This window comes from Ranitomeya imitator, chromosome 1, assembly GCF_032444005.1.
Source record: "Ranitomeya imitator isolate aRanImi1 chromosome 1, aRanImi1.pri, whole genome shotgun sequence".
Taxonomy (NCBI): domain Eukaryota; kingdom Metazoa; phylum Chordata; class Amphibia; order Anura; family Dendrobatidae; genus Ranitomeya; species Ranitomeya imitator.
This window is the reverse complement of record NC_091282.1, coordinates 1,218,262,347-1,218,282,249: the sequence shown is the minus strand read 5'-3', so window position 1 is coordinate 1,218,282,249 and position 19,903 is coordinate 1,218,262,347. Positions and strand designations below refer to the sequence as shown.

The following is a 19,903-nucleotide window of genomic DNA, read 5'->3' as shown; positions in this document are numbered from 1 at the left end:
GCGCAGCGTCATCTTTCGGGAATAGCCTTTTTCTTCCAGCTAATGGGGTGGGCAGACGTTACGAAGTATTTTTTCATCAGACAAGCCGTTAAAGGCTGGAAAAGGCTCCAACCTAGTCAGGAGTGTCGTCGTCCCATTTCTTTGAGTCTACTGCACTATATTATCACAATTTCCCCGTCGGTTTGCACCTCCCATTACGAGTCAATCCTAGCATCAGCCGTGTTCGCCATTGCCTTTTTCGGAGCGCTTCGGATCAGCGAGCTGGTACCGCATTCAAAAACCTCATCGGAGGGCGGACTAATCAACGAAGACCTCGTCATATGGAACGACGCATTGCGCTGCAAATGCGACTCCGCCGGTAGAGGCACTTGGGTTCTCGTTAAGTCATCGCATTGTCCCGTATGCCCACTTAACGTAGGAAAAAGATACACAGCAATGAAACGCGCGAGTAGATTCTTTCTGTCACACGCAGACGGCTCCCCCCTTACTAAATACCATAAATACCAGTTCCACACAATTTTTAATCGGTGTCTCGAAGCTGTTAGCGTTGATCCGTCGGAATACGGGACTCATTCTTTCCGTATAGGGGCTGCTACCGAGGCGGCTAAGGCCGGGATCCCTGAGGCCGAAGCGCAGCGATTGGGTCGATGGAAATCCGCATGCTTTGCCAGATACATAAGACCCAACCTGCTTAAGTAACATATCTTGTCTTTTTCAGGCGTCCAAAAACCCGCAGTTTGGGTGGTTGGACATTCCTACATCTACTGGGCAAAGAAACGGGCCGAACATCGGCCTGGGGGTACGAATCTAGGCTTCAGAAACGTAGAGGTCAACTGGAGAGGGATAAGAGGCCTACAGTGGCAAAAAATCTTTCCAGAAGTCTTTGACATCGCTATGAGGGCCAAAGGACCTGTGATACTAGTCTTGCATGCCGGCGACAACGATCTGGGAAAACGGAGATGTATCGAGCTCAGTTCAACGAAGACAGCGGATATCGAGCGTTTCTTCTATCTGTTATCAGATATGATATTGGTGTGGTCGGAGATGGTGCCGCGTGCGGTCTGGCACGGGGCTAAGGACCCAAGAGCCATAGAACGATCAAGAAAAAAGGTCAACCTGAGAGTGGCAAGATTTGTAAAAGAAAAATTTGGCATTGTAGTTCGCCACTACAAACTGGAAGGTGACAAATCAGGATTGCTGAGTCCCAACGGTATTCATCTCACGGACGTCGGGCTCGATATATTTCTGTCAGGTCTACTAGACGGAATTAAACAGGCCCTAGCGCTGATGGGTGGGGGTCGGAGTCATGTGTAGGTAGTACACATGATCCTCTGTTGCAGAAGTGGAGGGAGGGGCGAAGCTTCGTAGCCGCTCATTGGCTGGCCGCCCGTCGGTTGCAGACTAGGTCCACGGCTGTGAGCCCGTTGCGAAATTTAATTCGCCCCTCCCTGCTTATCAAATTAACTAGATGGTGGCCCGATTCTAACGCATTGGGTATTCTAGAATATGTATGCATGTATATAGCAACCACATGATATATACCACAGGACACGTAGTATATAGGAGTACTACGTGGCCTGTGGTATATACCATGTGGCTGCTATATACATACAAACATATTGTAGAGTACCCGATGCGTTAATATAGGCCACGCAGTAAATAACACAGCCCACGTAGTATATAACACAGCCCACACAGTATATAGCAGCCACGCAGTATATAGCAGCCATGCAGTATATAACACAGCCAACATAGTATGTAACACTGGCCACGTAATATATAGCACAGCCCACATAGTATCTAACAGTGGCCACATAGTATATAGCATGCAGTATAGAACACAGCCACGTAGTATATAACACTGCCCACGTAGTATATAGCAGCCATGTAATATATAACGCAGCCCACGCAGTATAGAACACAGCCCACATAGTATCTAACACTGGCCAGGTAGTATATAGCAGTCACACGGTATCTAACAGAGCCCACTTAGTATTTAGCAGTGTGGGCACCATATCCCTATTAAAAAAAATAATTAAAATAAAAAATAGTTATATATCCACCGTAGATCCAGCGAACCTCTGGCGATGCACGAGCGGCTGCCGCCGTCTTTCATTCCCAGGATGCATTGCGAAATTACCCAGATCACTTAGCGGTCTCGCGAGACCGCTAAGTCTTCTGAGTAATTTTGCAATGCATCTCTGGGAACGGAAGCTGGCGGCAGGCGGGAGCGCATCGTCGGACTACGGAAGGTGAGAATAGCAGGTTTTTTGTTTTTCTTTTATTATTTTTAACATTAGATCTTTTTTCTATTGATTCTGTATAGGCAGCATCAATAGTAAAAACTTGGTCACACAGGGTTAATAGCGGTGGTAACAGAGTGAGTTACCCACGGCATAACGCGGCCCGTTACCGCTGGCATTAACCCTGTGTGAGCGGTGACTGGGGGGGAGTATGCGGGTGCCGGGGACAGTGACTGCAGGGGAGTAGGGAGGGACTAATCGGACTGTGGCCGTCGCTGATTGGTCGCGGCAGCCATGACAGGCATCTGGCGAGACCAATCAGTGACTTGCATTTCCATGACAGACAGAGGCCGCGACCAATGAATATCCGAGCCAGACAGAAAGACAGACAGACAGGAAGACGGAAGTGATCAAATTAATAAACTGTGACCGACTAGTTCAACCCATCTAGGCCTGTACGTGTTGTCTTTTCGGGGATTGGTGGTAGGGGGGAAGGCACTGTTTACGACACATGGGTCTCCGCAGTCTGTATGTACATAATGATGTCACTCTCTATATATGTGTAATGTCAGGACAGCAGTTTACAGTGTGCAGGGGTTTGTACTCAGCGGCTTTTGAGGTCGGCACAGGAGGCGGTTTTCATACAATAGTCCAGGCAAGTTTATTTAACTTGATAAACCGCTCCGGGAGGCAAAACAAAACAGAGCCTGGTCAGGCACAAAGTGAAAACAAACTGAAAACAGGTCCACCCGCTCAGGTCAGTGCCTTTACCAACACACACTGAAGGTTAACACGAACTGCAAGCAAATAGTCCATATAGTACTGCCGATCCGCCCGCTCAGGTCAGTGCCTTTACCAACACACACTGGAGGTCTCCACACTTCCAGCCACAGACTCTGAATTAGAGACTCGACCTCCATTTTATCTGCCAAACCACGCCCCTGAGGTTGGGATATGTGAGCGATTATTCGCACCCATCTCTTATGACCGCTCGTAAAACCCGGCCCTGGAATGGCCAAATAACTCTCTCAGCACTATATGTGCTGGAACATGCTCCCAAGCTCACATCACTGCAGCTAACAACCGCGATGATACATATCTTCCCTCAAGGACTCGTCCGGCAGCCATGTTACATACCATCCCCCTTTGCCCAAAGTCAGGGGGGCTTGGCACCGTCTGCCACCAGACAGTCGATCCTAGACAGAGCATCAAAATTTCCATGCAGTTACCCTGGCCTATGTTCCACATGGAAGTTAAAATCCTGAAGTGCTAGGAACCACCTGGTCATGCGGGCATTCTTCCCTTTCTTCTCCCTCATTCACTTCAGTGGGGCATGATCTGACACTAGTCTGCACCTCCTGCCTAAGAGATAGTACCTTAGAGAGTTCAAAGCCCACGTGATGGCTAAACATTCCTTCTCCACTATGGAATAGTTTTTCTCGCAGGATGACAACTTCCGGCTAAGGTACATTATGGGATGCTCTTCCCCGTTTACTTCTTGAGATAAGACAGCGCCCAGCCCGACATCTGACGCATCCGTCTGGACCACAAACTCCTTGGAAAAATCGGGTGCTACCAGCATTGGCTGTTTGCACAGAGCCAGTTTCAGTTCCTAGAAGGCCATCTCAGCTTCTGGAAACCATTTAGCCATAGCCGACTTTGTCCCTTTAAGGAAGTCTGTCAGAGAGGCAGCTACCATTGCGAAGTTTTGGATAAACCGGCGGTAATAGCCCACAATGCCCAGGAACGCCCTGACCTACTTCTTTGAGAGGGGTTGTGGCCAGCTCTGGATAGCCTCAACTTTATTTATCTGGGGCTTTATTTCGCCCCTGCTTACAACATAACCCAAGTATCTCGCTTCCTTCATCCTCAAGGAACACTTCTTCAGGCTCATGGAAAACCCAGCCTTCCGTAGAGCATGACATGAAATATTGTCTGAACCTTGCTCAGATTGCTTCTCCAATCCTGGCTGAAGATCACAATGTCGTCCAGGTAGGCGTACCTTTTGTGGGGAGGGAGGATTCGGTCCATGGCTCTCTGGAATGTAGCTGGAGCACCGTGCAACCCAAACAGCATCCTTGTGTATTGGAAGCATCCATCTGGCGTGGAAAAGGCAGTCTTCTCTTTGGGGTCTTCGGACATGGGGATTTGCCAATACCCTCTTGTGAGGTCAAGGGTAGTAATGTACCTAGCTGGCCCTAGCCTCTCAATTAATTCATCGACACAAGGCATCAGGTATGCATCGCACTTAGAAACTTAGTTCAGCTTTCTATAGTCATTGCAAAACCGCCATTCTCCATCTGGTTTCGGCACTAAGACTATTGGGCTGGACCAGCCACTCTTGGATTCCTTGATGACGCCCTGGCTAAGCATCCGCTTCACCTCCTTTGAGATCACCTCTCGGCATGCTTCGGGAATCCGGTAGGGCTTCAAGTTGACCTGGACATCCGTCAGGATGACATGCTCTATGACCTTTGTACAACCTGGAAGTTCAGAGAAGAGGTCCCTGGTCCGCTATAGCAACTCCTGGCAATGTTGCTTTTGGGCCCGTGACAGCGTCTCTGCCACTTAAACCTTCTCCACGCCCGCTTCAGGTTTAATCACCAAACACGCAGCTTCTATGGGCTCCCTATCTCGCCATGGCTTAATCAGATTTACGCGGTACACCTGGTAGGGCTTCCGCTTCCCTGGTTGGTGGATCTTGTAGTTGATCAACTTTCTCTATCACATAATAGGGACCCTGCCACTTGGCCAAGAATTTGGTCTCCACCATGGGCACCAGCACCAATACTCGATCCCACGGGTTAAACTGTCTCACCCTGGCTGACCTATTATACACCCTAGATTGGGCTTCCTGAGCCTTGAGGAAGTGCTCCTTCACAATGGGCATCATGTTGGCGATCCTCTCTTGCATCTGGGTGACATGCTCTACCACACTTCTATGAGGGGTGGTTTCAGCTTCGCAGGATTACTTCGCCACATCCAGGAGACCTCAAGGGTGCCTATCATAGAGCAGTTCACATGGGGAGAAGTAGGTCGAAGTTGAGGAACTTCCCTAATGGAGAACAACAGGTAAGGAAGCAGACAGTCAGAGTCTCGGCCATCCTTCTCCACTGCTTTTTTTTTTAGCATCACCTTCAAGGTTTTGTTAAACCTCTCCACCAGTCTGGGGATGGTACACTGAGGTTCTTAGCTGGGAAATTTGCAGGGTCTTGCACAGCTCCCTCATGACCTTCGACATGAAGGGGGTCCCTTCGTCCATTAGTATCTCCTACGGCAGCCCGGTTAGGGAGAAGATATGGATCCGCTCTTTAGAGATACACTTGGCAGAGACATTTCTTAAGGGCACCGCCTCTCGGTACCAGGTAACATAATCCAGGACCATCAATATATGTTGATGTCCTCTTGCAGATTTTACCAGGAGTCCCACCAGGTCCATCGCTATTCGCTCGAATGGCACCTTGATGATGGGCAACGGTACCAGAAGACTGTGGAAGTGGGTTACTGGGGAGGTGTTATGAAAGGCAATTCAGTACTACAATGGACATAGCGGTCAGAGCACATACAGTGATCTGACAATAACCCAAAATCATAGAACGAGCTCTGAGACGTGGGAACTCTGCAGACCGCAATCCCTAATCCTCTCCAAACAACACTAGAGGCAGCCGTGGATTGCGCCTAACTCTGCCTATGCAACTCGGCACAGCCTGAGAAACTAACTAGCCTGAAGATAGAAAATAAGCCTACCTTGCCTCAGAGAAATACCCCAAAGGAAAAGGCAGCCCCCCACATATAATGACTGTGAGTTAAGATGAAAAGACAAACGTAGAGATGAAATAGATTCAGCAAAGTGAGGCCCGACTTTCTTAACAGATCGAGGATAGAAAAGGTAACTTTGCGGTCTACACAAAACCCTAAAGAAAACCACGCAAAGGGGGCAAAAAGACCCTCCGTACTGAACTAACGGCACGAAGGTACACCCTTTGCGTCCCAGAGCTTCCAGCAACAAATTAGACAAGCTGGACAGACAAAATAGCAAACAAATAGCAAAGAAGAACTTAGCTATGCAGAGCAGCAGGTCACAGGAATGATCCAGGGAAAAGCAAGTCCAACACTGGAACATTGACAGGAAGCCAGGATCAAAGCATTAGGTGGAGTTAAGTAGAGAAGCACCTAACGACCTCACCAGATCACCTGAGGGAGGAAACTCAGAAGCCGCAGTACCACTTCCCTCCACCAACAGAAGCTCACAGAGAGAATCAGCCGAAGTACCACTTGTGACCACAGGAGGGAGCTCTGCCACAGAATTCACAACAGGGAGGTCAGCTGGCACGTTGGGCAGGAACGACAATAGTTCGCAATTTCTCTCTAACATTCAGGCCAGTAGAATCTCTGCAGAATGCGCTCCTGGGTCTTATCTGCCCTCAGGTGACCACCCAACTCATGGGAATGAGCCATGTCTAACACCCTGAGTCTATAGGGCCCTAGTACCAATTACTGCTCTATCACCTCACATTTTGGCTTGGTTACCCTGTAAAGCAGATCTCCAATCACAGCAAAATGAGGGAACCGACTATCAGCCCCCAACTCCTGAGGCACACCATTTAACACAGTTACATTGTCAAATGGCCACTTAAGAGTGGGGTCTCTGAATTGGTTCCAAAGTTTTCCCCGGACACCTCCAGCTCAGGGACTTTGGCCTCAGTGGATACTGAATCATCCTCATCACCAAAAAGCACAGAAAACAGAAACCTGTCATCCGCCCCCTTGCTTCCTCAAGGACCTCTCGACAGCCTGGTACCGCCCCACCAGGCTCACTAGGTCATCAGCATTACGGGGATCTCCCTGGGCAACCCAGCATTGCAGTGGCCTGGGGAGGAGGATTCAGATTGCAACCATTTTTGGACCAGGTGTAGAAGATCGAACATTTGGGACCGAGGAGGTTTGTCACTGCGATAAGCCCACTGGTGCACCCGTTGCGCCCTGACAGTCAGAGTCACTCCTAAGTGTGCCAAGATCTCCGCCTTTAACTTGGCGTATTCTTTTCTGTCCTGCGGCGTCAACTCATAATACGCCTTCTGCGGTTCACCTGTTAAATATGGCACCAGAACCTCCGCCCACTGCTCTGGAGGCAATTTCTCCTGCTCTGTCACCCTATCAAACATTGCCAGGAACTCCTCGACGTCATCACCCGGGGGCATCTTTTGCTGCAATGCTCTTCTTATCGTCTTCCTCACGTGAGATTCATCACCTGGATTTGGGGTTGAGACGGTCACCCTGCCACGGATCACCTCGGCTAGGAGTTTCATGTGCTGCCGCTGCTGATGTTACTGCTGCCACATCTGTTGATGCTGGAGATTAGCCTGCATGAGTTGCTTTACCAGTTCCTCCATGTTGTCTGATTTTGCTCCTGCAGCCACTTTCACCCAGGACATATGGTATCAGCAGTCACACTGCCTCTTGGGATTCGTGCCCATGCTTCTAGCACCAATTGTGGGGGTTTGTACTCAGCGGCTCTTGAGGTCGGCACAGGAGGCGGTTTTCATACAACAGTCCAGGCAAGTTTATTTCACTTCATAATCCGCTCCAGGAGGCAAAATAAAACAGAGCCTGGTCAGGCACAAAGTGAAACAGACTGAAAACAAATAGTCCATATGATACTACGGATCCGCCCGCTCAGGTCAGTGCCTTTACCAACACACACTGGAGGCCTCCACACCTCCAGCCACAGACTCAGTCTCTATTTTATTAGCCAAACCACGCCCCTGGGTTGGGGATATGTGAGCGGTCATTCCCACCCATCTCTTATGACCGCCCGTAAAACCCGGCCCTGGAATGGCCAAATAACTCTCTCAGCACTATATGTGCTGGAATATGCTTCCGAGCACAAATCACCACAGCTAACAGCCGCTATGACACATATCTCCCCTCAAGAACTCTTCTGGTGGCCATCTTATAAGAGGTACGGTATATACTGTATATACTATATACCCAGGTCATGTATGTACATAATGGTGTCACTCTATATATGTGTAATACCAGGACAGCAGTATACAGGGGTAAATACGGTATATATTATATACACAGATCATGTACATAATGGCATCACTCTCTATATGTGTAATATCCGGACAGCAGGATACAGTCATGACCACAGGTATTGAGGCTTCTCAGTTTGCAGCTTCAGTTTTTATTGTGGTAATTGACATTAGCACAGTAAAACTTAGTCACGAAACCCCATTCCCACTGATCTTCAGTCCTGTGACAAAGTGACCTGGTTACATCATATCAGCCATCTTATTAGCTTAGGAGAAAGTGCTAACCAGGACAAGGCAGCTGATATCACTATCATGCTGATTGAATTATAATAAAAGACTGGTGGAGTTAAAATGGCGCTGATGTTTGAAATAATTTTCATTTTGGCTTAAACATGGTCATGCACAATAAATATGTGAATCGTTGTTGCTTTCTTTCAAAGGATCTTTACAGGCAAGGACATTGCTGCTTTTAAGATTATGCCTCTAAATGGTTGATGAAGGGGCAAAGAACTTCACAGAAAGGTTCAGTTGCTGTGGATAAAGGGTCATGGGCCCAGGAAACTGCTAGGACCATCTCCTAAAGACGAGTCAGCTACGTGATCAGTTCAACACCAGTGCAGAGCTTGCTCAGGAATGGCAGCAGGCAGGCATCACTTCTCTCCAAGAAAAACATCACAGACAGATTTTCTGCAAGGAGTAGAGGGGTTGTACTGGGGGAGGGGAGAAATTACCTTCTCTGATGAAGCCATCTTGACATCTTATGACATATTGAAGAATGATGGTCCGGAGAAGAAAAGGTGATACTGCTGTGAGTCCTGTGTCCGCAGACAGTAAAGCCTCCCGAGACCACTCATATGTGGAGGCTTCTCATCCATGGAGGGGGCTCCCTCACAATGTGTGGGGGCTTCTCATCCATGGAGGGGGCTCCCTCACAATGTGCGGGGGCTTCTCATCCATGGAGGGGATCACTCACAATGTGTGGGGGCTTCTCGTAAGTGGAGGGGGTCACTCACAATGTGCGGGGGTTTCTCATCCATGGAGGGGTCACTCACAATGTGCGGGGCCTTCCATCCATGGAGGGGATCACTCACAATGTGTGGGGGCTTCTCATCCATGGAGGGGGTCACTCACAATGTGTGGGGGCTTCTCATCCATAGAGGGGATCACTCACAATGTGTGGGGGCTTCTCATCCATGGAGGGGATCATTCAAAATGTGTGGGGACTTCTCATCCATGGAGGGGATCACTCACAATGTACGGGGGCTTCTCATCCATAGAGGTGATCACTCACAATGTGTGGGGGCTTCTCATCCATGGAGGGGTCACTCACAATGTGCGGGGGCTTCTCATCCATGGAGGGGGTCACTCACAATGTGTGGGGGCTTCTCATCCATGGAGGGGGTCACTCACACTGTGTGGGGGCTTCTCATCCATGGAGGGGGTCACTCACAATGTGTGGGGACTTCTCATCCATGGAGGGGATCACTCACAATGTGTGGGGGCTTCTCATCCATAGAGGTGATCACTCACAATGTGTGGGGGCTTCTCATCCATGGAGGGGGTCACTCACAATGTGTGGAGGCTTCTCATCCATGGAGGGGATCACTCACAATGTGTGGGGGCTTCTCATCCATGGAGGGGATCACTCACAATGTGTGGGGGCTTCTCATCCATGGAGGGATCACTCACAATGTGTGGGGGCTTCTCATCCATGGAGGGGATCATTCAAAATGTGTGGGGACTTCGCATCCATGGAGGGGGTCACTCACAATGTGTGGGGGCTTCTCATCCATAGAGGTGATCACTCACAATGTTTGGGAGCTTCTCATCCATGGAGGGGGTCACTCACAATGTGTGGGGGCTTTTCTACCATAGAGGGGATCACTCACAATGTGTGGGGGCTTTTCATCCATGGAGGGGGTCACTCACAATGTGCAGGGGCTTCTCCTTCATGGAGGGGGTCACTCACAATGTGTGGGGGCTTCTCATCCATGGAGGGGATCACTCACAATGCGTGGGGTCTTCTCATAAATGGAGGGGGTCATTCACATTCTGTGGGAGCTTTGCAATCATGGAGGGGGTCACTCAGAAATGTATGGGGGCTTCTCATCCATGGAGGGGGTCACTCACAAATGTATGGGGGCTTCTCATCCATGGAGGGGGTCACTTACAATTATACCTAAGAACATGGCCATGAAAAGACTGGAATCTAATGTCACTGCTGTAAATGAAATGGTGCAAGGAGTTGGCATCTTACCTGGGCTGCAGTGCTCTCGCTCTTGGATTGGGGGGTATGGCATGGGATGGGGGTCGTTTCCAAATGAGAACCAGTGAGGAGGCGCGGGGAGAAGAGGAGAACCTGAAACAGAGGAGGGAGAGCAGGTGATACACGATGAGCAGGTGCAGCAAAGCCCATGATGTCACTTAGCAGATTTCACGGTGTCGAGGTCGAGCACCTTTTAGCTTCTTCGCCTTTGGCATTTTCACACCCCAGGCCACTGCGATGTGGGTCAGCAGGATCTGTGTGTACTTCCGATGTGCCTCCTGGTTCCAGTGGGTGGCGTCAATGCATCTGAGGTTCAGGTCATAGCGGAAATGGTAGTGCATGTCCAGGACGTCCAGCTGGTGGAAATCAGCCAAAATGGCACTGCATAAGTTCGCTTCCACGATGTCCTTCCGCAGGTTGTGTGGGGGGTTCTGGAAACAGCCGTCATTCTCCCTGAATCCGACCGGCATGGTCATTGTCCATATGATGAGGCACTGGGGGCTCAGAACCTCCTTGAGGCGCAGGAACAGGTGGTCCAGGTTGGTCTTGTAGCCCTCCAGATGTTTGTCATTGTACCTGCAGGAGATGAGGACAATGAGGATCTGACACCAATATGGCGGCAGCGGACACCATGGTAGTGGCGGTCACCTATTAAGATCCCAAACGCAGGAGTTTGCTATCAGCACGTCCGGTTGGGGGCCGCTCTGGAAATCGGACAGTATGCTCTCCAGGTAAGCAGAGTAGACGCGGGTCAGGAAGTAGAAGCGGACAAGATGGTGGCCGCTCCGGTACTGCCGCACTTCTCGGAACGTGGTTTCATTGGTCATTTCATTCAGTTGGCCGCCCTCTATCAGCGAGTCATTCTCAAAAGTGAATTCCCCCTGCGGAGAAGAACAGTTTAACTATGGAAAGGACAAAGGGACAGCAGCACAGATGATTTCAGGTCAATCTTGTGAGAGTTTACAGACTGAAAGCTACATAATGAGAGGAGCAGGTGTGAAGACGAAACATTTAATCTTAAGTATGCCAGACATGTAGTTTCAGTACGTCAAGAAACACAGACTATTATTCATGAGTCTAAACGTAGAATCTAAAATTGATGTGTTTTTCTTCGGTAGGTCAAGAATCACAGATTATTGTTCATATGAATCTGAAAATTTACTCTTTTGTAGGTTGAATTGATGTTTGTGAATTAATGAATGACTGCTGTTTACATCTTATATCAGCTCCTATAAGTTATTGTGTTGCTATCCCTGGAAGACAGGGACGCAGAGTCATTGAACAATCGATGTTTGCTAATATGTGGATTGCCCACTGTACAAGGTCATGCAGCTTGATGACTTGCAAACATTGAAGTAGAAACGATGAACTCTCGAACAATGAGAGATGAGCTCCTGTCAACTTCTCCAAATCCTCTGGAAAAATGGCTGAATAAGGGCTGTGAACTAGAAAAGGGGGATCTACCACCGTTTCCAGAGTTACTTGACAAACCAACAACAAGGACACCTTGACTCCATGAAAAGAGAGTCTCTACAGCATAACAACCAAGGCTCCATCAAGAACACAGATTTGACATTCTAAAGGAAGCCAACTAGAGGGACCTCGGCCCTAGCTGGAAGAATACAGATCTGCTCTATTAGCCATCACTTAACCCATTGAGACATTTTGGGAAGTCAGTTTGGGAACCTCTAGTCACTTGGCCATATGGAGACGTTCGGAGAAGCCAGGTTGAGACTCTCCAGTCACCTGGCCATGTGCCTCAATGGACTATCAGCTTCCTTAGCTTGTCGATACCTCCTCTCTGTGGGTACCCGCCAAAAGTGGAACAATATCTGGGGTCCAGTATTCTGAATGGATCAATATGTGGGGGCCATTATACTGTATGGATCGATTTATGGGGCCCATTATACTGTATGGAACAATATATGGTGCTCAGTGTCTCAGCTGGATGACAGGCTGTATGATCGCATCATGCAACCATGCAGCTTGCCATCCAGAAGTAGCAGAGCTAGACCTGTAGCGGGACATATGGATATGTATGTTGTACATATATTGCATAGTACAAGTCTGCAATGACTTTAGTCTGCTGTGTGATTCCAATAAGTGTGTCCTAGAAGTGTGAAGATTACTTTTAAAATTAAAACCAGAATTGAACCAGAAGGAAACTGAAGGTAACTGTCCAGTCACTGTAAACAATGTTTCTGTTTGTTTTCAATTTCACCCCTATAATTCTTCACTTTCTGCAAACTCCTCTATTCCCTACTCCTAGTAAAGAACTGTTCATCTCCTCTTCAATCCTCCCCATCCATCTCACTCAGAACTGTTCCTTAACATACAATCCTCTGTCTCCAAGCACAGACCGCCACCTCATGCCCTCTCCTGCTCCCACCTTCTAACACTTTTTCTGCTCCTTCTCACTGCTGGTGATATATCTCCAAATCCTGGTCCTTCTCACCACATCCCCACAGTCAGTTCTACCTCACACCCACGCTCCATCACAAATTTCCGTAACCTCTCTAACCTTATACCCATTCGCCCATTCCCCACTTCCCCAGTCCCACTAACAGGAGCTCTATGGAACGCTCGCACTGTTTGCAACAAGCTTTCCTACATCCACGATTTTTTTGTTACTACCAAACGTTCCTTCCTCGCCATCACTGAAACCTGGCTCACCCCTTCTGACACAGCCTCTCCTGCTGCACTTTCCTATGGTGGCTTCCACCCTTCTCACACACACCGCTGTCATGATCCCAATGGCAGGGGATCACTAAAGGACAAGCACAGATACAAACAAGCTCTAGGGCGATGGAACCTGAGCTGACCGCGACCCTGAACCTAACACACAAATAAAAGTAGCCGGGGAACGTGCCTACGATGATCCTAGACGTCTCGCTCCAGCCGAAGATCTAACTTCCCCTATTAGAAGAAACACAGACCTCTCTTGCCTCCAGAGAAATACCCCACAGAAATAGCAGCCCCCCACATATAATGACGGTGAAATGAGAGGAAAGCACATACGCAGTATGAAAACAGTTTCAGCAAAATGAGGCCCGCTAAAGCTAGATAGCAGAGGATACAAAAGTGAACTGCGCGGTCAGCGAAAAACCCTTCAAAAAACCATCCTGAAATTACTTGAACTCATGTGCCAACTCATGGTACATGAGGAGCAATTTCAGCCCACTAGAGCAACCAGCAGCAATAATCACATATCTGCAGGCTGGACTAAAAAACCAAATAAAGCAAAACACCAAAACAGGAAAATCCAAACTTAGCTTGACCAGAAGGTTCTAGGAGCAGGGAGCAGAGGTAACAAGACACACTGGATACATTGATAACCGGCGAGGAAATGCCAGCAAAGCCAGGTTAAATAGGAAACTCCCATATCCTGATGGAACAGGTGGAACCCAGAGACCCAGGAAAGACAAGTCACCCAGTACCATCAGTAACCACCAGAGGGAGCCCAAAAACAGAACTCACAACAGTACCCCCCCCCTTGAGGAGGGGTCACCGAACCCTCACGAGAACCACCAGGGCGACCAGGATGAGCCCTATGAAAAGCGCGAACTAAATCATCAGCATGAACATCCGAGGCAACCACCCAAGAATTATCCTCCTGACCATAACCCTTCCACTTGACCAAATACTGGAGTTTCCGTCTGGAAACACGAGAATCCAAGATCTTCTCCACAACATACTCCAATTCTCCCTCCACCAGCACTGGAGCAGGAGGCTCAAGCGAAGGAATAACAGGTACCTCATACTTCCGCAACAACGACCGATGGAACACATTATGAATAGCAAACGATGCCGGGAGATCCAAACGAAACGACACAGGGTTAAGAATTTCCAAGATCCTATAGGGACCGATGAACCGAGGCTTGAACTTAGGAGAAGAGACCTTCATAGGAACAAAACGAGAAGACAACCACACCAAGTCCCCAACAAGAAGTCGAGGACCCACGCGGCGACGGCGAATAGCAAACTGCTGAGCCTTCTCCTGGGACAACTTCAAATTGTCCACCACATGACTCCAAATCCGATGCAACCTATCCACCACCATGTCCACTCCAGGACAATCAGAAGGTTCCACCTGACCAGAGGAAAAACGAGGATGAAACCCCGAATTACAAAAGAAAGGAGAAACCAAGGTAGCAGAACTAGCCCGATTATTAAGGGCAAATTCGGCCAGCGGCAAAAAGGTAACCCAGTCATCCTGATCAGCAGAAACAAAACACCTTAAATAAGTTTCCAAGGTCTGATTAGTTCGTTCAGTCTGGCCATTCGTCTGAGGATGGAATGCAGACGAAAAGGACAAATCAATGCCCATCTTAGCACAGAACGTCCGCCAAAATCTAGACACAAACTGGGATCCCCTGTCAGAAACGATGTTCTCAGGAATCCCATGCAAACGAACCACATTCTGAAAAAACAGAGGGACCAACTCAGAGGAGGAAGGTAACTTAGGCAAGGGTACCAGATGAACCATTTTAGAAAAGCGATCACACACAACCCAGATGACGGACATTTTTTGAGAGACAGGGAGATCCGAAATAAAGTCCATGGAAATGTGCGTCCAAGGCCTCTTCGGGATAGGCAAAGGTGACAACAATCCACTGGCCCGAGAACAGCAAGGCTTAGCCCGAGCACAAACCTCACAAGACTGCACAAAAGAACGCACATCCCTCGACAAGGAAGGCCACCAAAAAGACCTGGCCACCAAGTCTCTAGTACCAAATATTCCAGGATGACCTGCCAACGCAGAAGAATGGACCTCGGAGATGACTCTACTGGTCCAATTATCCGGAACAAACAGTCTCTCAGGCGGACAACGATCAGGTTTACCCGCCTGAAACTCCTGCAAAGCACGTCGCAAGTCTGGGGAGACAGCAGACAAAATCACCCCATCCCTAAGGATACCAGAGGGCTCAGAATTTCCAAGGGAGTCAGGCACAAAACTCCTAGAAAGAGCATCCGCCTTCACATTCTTTGAACCTGGCAGGTATGAAACCACAAAATTGAAACGAGAGAAAAACAGTGACCAACGCGCCTGTCTAGGATTCAGACGCCTGGCAGACTCAAGGTAAATCAAATTTTTGTGATCAGTCAAGACCACCACACGATGTCTAGCACCCTCTAGCCAATGACGCCACTCCTCAAATGCCCACTTCATGGCCAAAAGTTCCCGATTACCAACATCATAATTCCGCTCAGCCGGCGAAAACTTTCTAGAAAAAAACGCGCATGGCTTCATCACTGAGCCATCGGAGCTTCTCTGTGACAAAACCGCCCCCGCTCCAATCTCGGAAGCATCAACCTCAACCTGAAAAGGGAGCGAAACATCTGGCTGACGCAACACAGGAGCAGAAGAAAACCGACGCTTAAGTTCCTGAAAGGCCTCCACAGCCGCAGGAGACCAATTAGCAACATCAGCACCCTTCTTAGTCAAATCCGTCAAAGGCTTAACAACACTAGAAAAATTAGTTATAAAACGACGATAGAAATTAGCAAAGCCCAAGAACTTCTGTAGACTCTTAAGAGATGTAGGCTGCGTCCAGTCACAAATAGCCTGAACCTTGACGGGATCCATCTCAATAGTAGAAGGGGAAAAAATATACCCCAAGAAAGAAATCTTCTGGACTCCAAAGAGACACTTTGAGCCTTTTACAAACAAGGAATTGGCCCGCAGGACCTGAAACACCTTCCTGACCTGCTGAACATGAGACTCCCAGTCATCAGAAAAAACCAAAATATCATCCAAATACACAATCATAAATTTATCCAGATATTCACGGAAAATATCGTGCATAAAGGACTGGAAGACTGAAGGAGCATTAGAAAGTCCGAAAGGCATTACCAAATACTCAAAATGGCCCTCAGGCGTATTAAATGCGGTTTTCCACTCATCACCTTGCTTTATTCGTATAAGATTATACGCACCCCGAAGATCAATCTTAGTGAACCATTTAGCCCCCTTAATGCGAGCAAACAAATCAGTCAACAATGGCAAAGGATACTGATATTTTACGGTAATCTTATTCAAAAGACGATAATCTATACAAGGCCTCAAGGAACCATCTTTTTTGGCCACGAAAAAAAAAACCTGCTCCCAAAGGGGACAAAGATGGACGGATATGTCCCTTTTCCAAGGACTCCTTAACATAATCCCGCATAGCAGTATGCTCTGGCACTGACAGATTGAACAAACGACCTTTAGGAAATTTACTGCCTGGAATTAAATTTATAGCACAATCGCAATCCCTGTGAGGAGGAAGCGAACTGAGCTTAGGCTCCTCAAAAACATCCCGATAGTCAGACAAAAACACAGGAATCTCAGAAGGAGTAGATGAAGCGATAGAAATCGGAGGTGCATCATCATGAACCCCCTGACAACCCCAGCTTAACACAGACATCGATTTCCAGTCAAGGACTGGATTATGAGTTTGTAACCATGGCAGACCAAGCACTAGGACATCATGCAAATTATACAGTACCAGGAAGCGAATCACCTCCTGATGAACAGGAGTCATACGCATGGTCACTTGTGTCCAGTACTGAGGTTTATTCATAGCCAAAGGTGTAGAGTCAATTCCCTTCAAAGGAATAGGGACTTCCAGAGGCTCCAGACTAAACCCACAGCGATTGGCAAATGACCAATCCATAAGACTCAGGGCAGCGCCTGAATCCACATAGGCATCGACGGAAATGGATGATATTGAACAAATCAAAGTCACAGACAGAATGAACTTAGACTGTAAAGTACTAATGGCAACAGACTTATCAACCTTTTTTGTGCGTTTAGAGCATGCTGATATAACATGAGCTGAATCACCACAATAAAAGCACAACCTTTTTTTCCGCCTATAATTTTGCCGTTCACTTCTGGACTGAATTTTATCACATTGCATTATCTCAGGTGACGGTTCAGACGACACCGCCAAATGGTGCACAGGTTTGCGCTCCCGTAAACGCCGATCAATCTGAATAGCCATAGTCATAGACTCATTCAGACCAGTAGGCGCAGGGAACCCCACCATAACATCTTTAATGGCCTCGGAAAGGCCATCTCTGAACCTTGCAGCCAGGGCGCACTCATTCCACTGAGTAAGCACCGACCACTTCCGAAATTTTTGACAATAAATTTCTGCTTCATCTTGCCCCTGAGAGAGGGCCAACAAAGCTTTTTCAGCCTGAATCTCTTGGTTAGGTTCCTCATAGAGCAAACCCAATGCCAGAAAAAACGCATCCGCATTAAGCAACGCAGGGTCCCCTGGTGCCAATGCAAATGCCCAATCCTGAGGGTCACCCCGCAGGAAAGATATAATAATCTTGACTTGCTGAGCAGGGTCTCCAGAGGAGCGAGATTTCAAAGAAAGAAACAACTTGCAATTGTTCCTAAAATTCAGAAAACGAGATCTATCTCCAGAAAAAAACTCTGGGACAGGAATTCTAGGTTCAGACATAGGAGCATGTACAACAAAATCCTGTATATTTTGAACCTTAGCGGCAAGATTATTCAGGCTGGAAGCCAACCTCTGGACGTCCATGATAAACAGCTGGGATCAGAGCCATTCAAAGATTAAGAGGAGGAGGAAGTAGCCAGGCTGCAATAAGGCTAGGCAGCAAACTCTGAGGGAAAAAAAAAAAAAAAAAAACTTCCTCAGACTACTTATCCTCCTACTTCAGCCAATACAATTAACACTTTGTTGGCCGGTTATACTGTCATGATCCCAATGGCAGGGGATCACTAAAGGACAAGCACAGATACAAACAAGCTCTAGGGCGATGGAACCTGAGCTGACCGCGACCCTGAACCTAACACACAAATAAAAGTAGCCGGGGAACGTGCCTACGATGATCCTAGACGTCTCGCTCCAGCCGAAGATCTAACTTCCCCTATTAGAAGAAACACAGACCTCTCTTGCCTCCAGAGAAATACCCCACAAAAATAGCAGCCCCCCACATATAATGACGGTGAAATGAGAGGAAAGCACATACGCAGTATGAAAACAGTTTCAGCAAAATGAGGCCCGCTAAAGCTAGATAGCAGAGGATACAAAAGTGAACTGCGCGGTCAGCGAAAAACCCTTCAAAAACCATCCTGAAATTACTTGAACTCATGTGCCAACTCATGGTACATGAGGAGCAATTTCAGCCCACTAGAGCAACCAGCAGCAATAATCACATATCTGCAGGCTGGACTAAAAAACCAAATAAAGCAAAACACCAAAACAGGAAAATCCAAACTTAGCTTGACCAGAAGGTTCTAGGAGCAGGGAGCAGAGGTAACAAGACACACTGGATACATTGATAACCGGCGAGGAAATGCCAGCAAAGCCAGGTTAAATAGGAAACTCCCATATCCTGATGGAACAGGTGGAACCCAGAGACCCAGGAAAGACAAGTCACCCAGTACCATCAGTAACCACCAGAGGGAGCCCAAAAACAGAACTCACAACACACCGCCCCAGCAGCAAACATAGCGGAGGAGTTGGTTTTCTCCTTTCAGGTACCTGCTCCTTCACCCCAATCCCACTGCCACCCTCTGTTACCCTCCCTTCCTTTGAGGTGCACTCTGTGCGCATCTATGCCCCTACCAACCTCCAACTGGCTGTCATTTACCACCTCCCAGGGCCAGCTACCACCTTCTTTGACCACTTCACCACCTGGCTACTTCATTTCCTTTCTGCGGACATCCCCACTATCATCATGGGCGACTTCAACATCCCCATTGACACTTCCCTCTCAGCTGCCACTAACCGTCTATCTCTCACTTCCTCCTTCGGCCTCAATGGTCTTCTGCAGCCACTCACAAAGATGGTCACACATTGGACCTCATCTTCACCCGCCTCTGCTCCCTATCTAACCTCTCTAACTCACCTCTTCCTCTTTCTGACCACAATCTACTCACATTCTCTTCCCTCTCCACTGCTTGTCTACAATCCCCACCCCACAAACTTGCATACCCTCGCAGAAATCTTAAACACCTTGATCTACATTCACCCTCTGAATCCCTCCTCCCTCTCACAGACATAAGTTCCCTACACAATGCGGATGACGCTGCCGCTCTATATAACACCACAATAGCTGCAGCTTTGGAATCTCTTGCCCCTCTCACACATACCAAAGCTCGCAAAATCAACAGACAGCCTTGGCACACCAGCCTGACCAAAGAACTGAGGTGAGCTTCCAGGGCTGCAGAGCGGAGATGGAAAAGATCCCACTCCAACGAGCACTTTATCCCATTCAAACAGTCCCTCACTACTTTCAAGGCCACACTCGCCACAGCTAAACAAACCTACTTCTCATCTCTCATATCCTCCGTCTCACAACCCTAAACAGTTATTCAACACCTTCAA

General features: G+C 48.2%; 1 protein-coding gene across 1 annotated transcript in view; it reads right to left on the bottom strand.

The window, feature by feature from the left end:
- The window catches only part of LOC138657332 (PC-esterase domain-containing protein 1A-like), a 121,217-nt gene that overhangs the window by 78,360 nt on the left and 22,954 nt on the right, over positions 1-19,903 (bottom strand). Inside the window, exons 5-7 of the mRNA XM_069745066.1 lie at positions 11,196-11,428; positions 10,738-11,123; positions 10,539-10,640 (exon numbers count right to left, since the gene is read on the bottom strand). Of these exons, the coding sequence (XP_069601167.1) occupies positions 10,539-10,640; positions 10,738-11,123; positions 11,196-11,428 (721 nt within the window). The remainder of the gene's footprint in view (positions 1-10,538; positions 10,641-10,737; positions 11,124-11,195; positions 11,429-19,903) is intronic.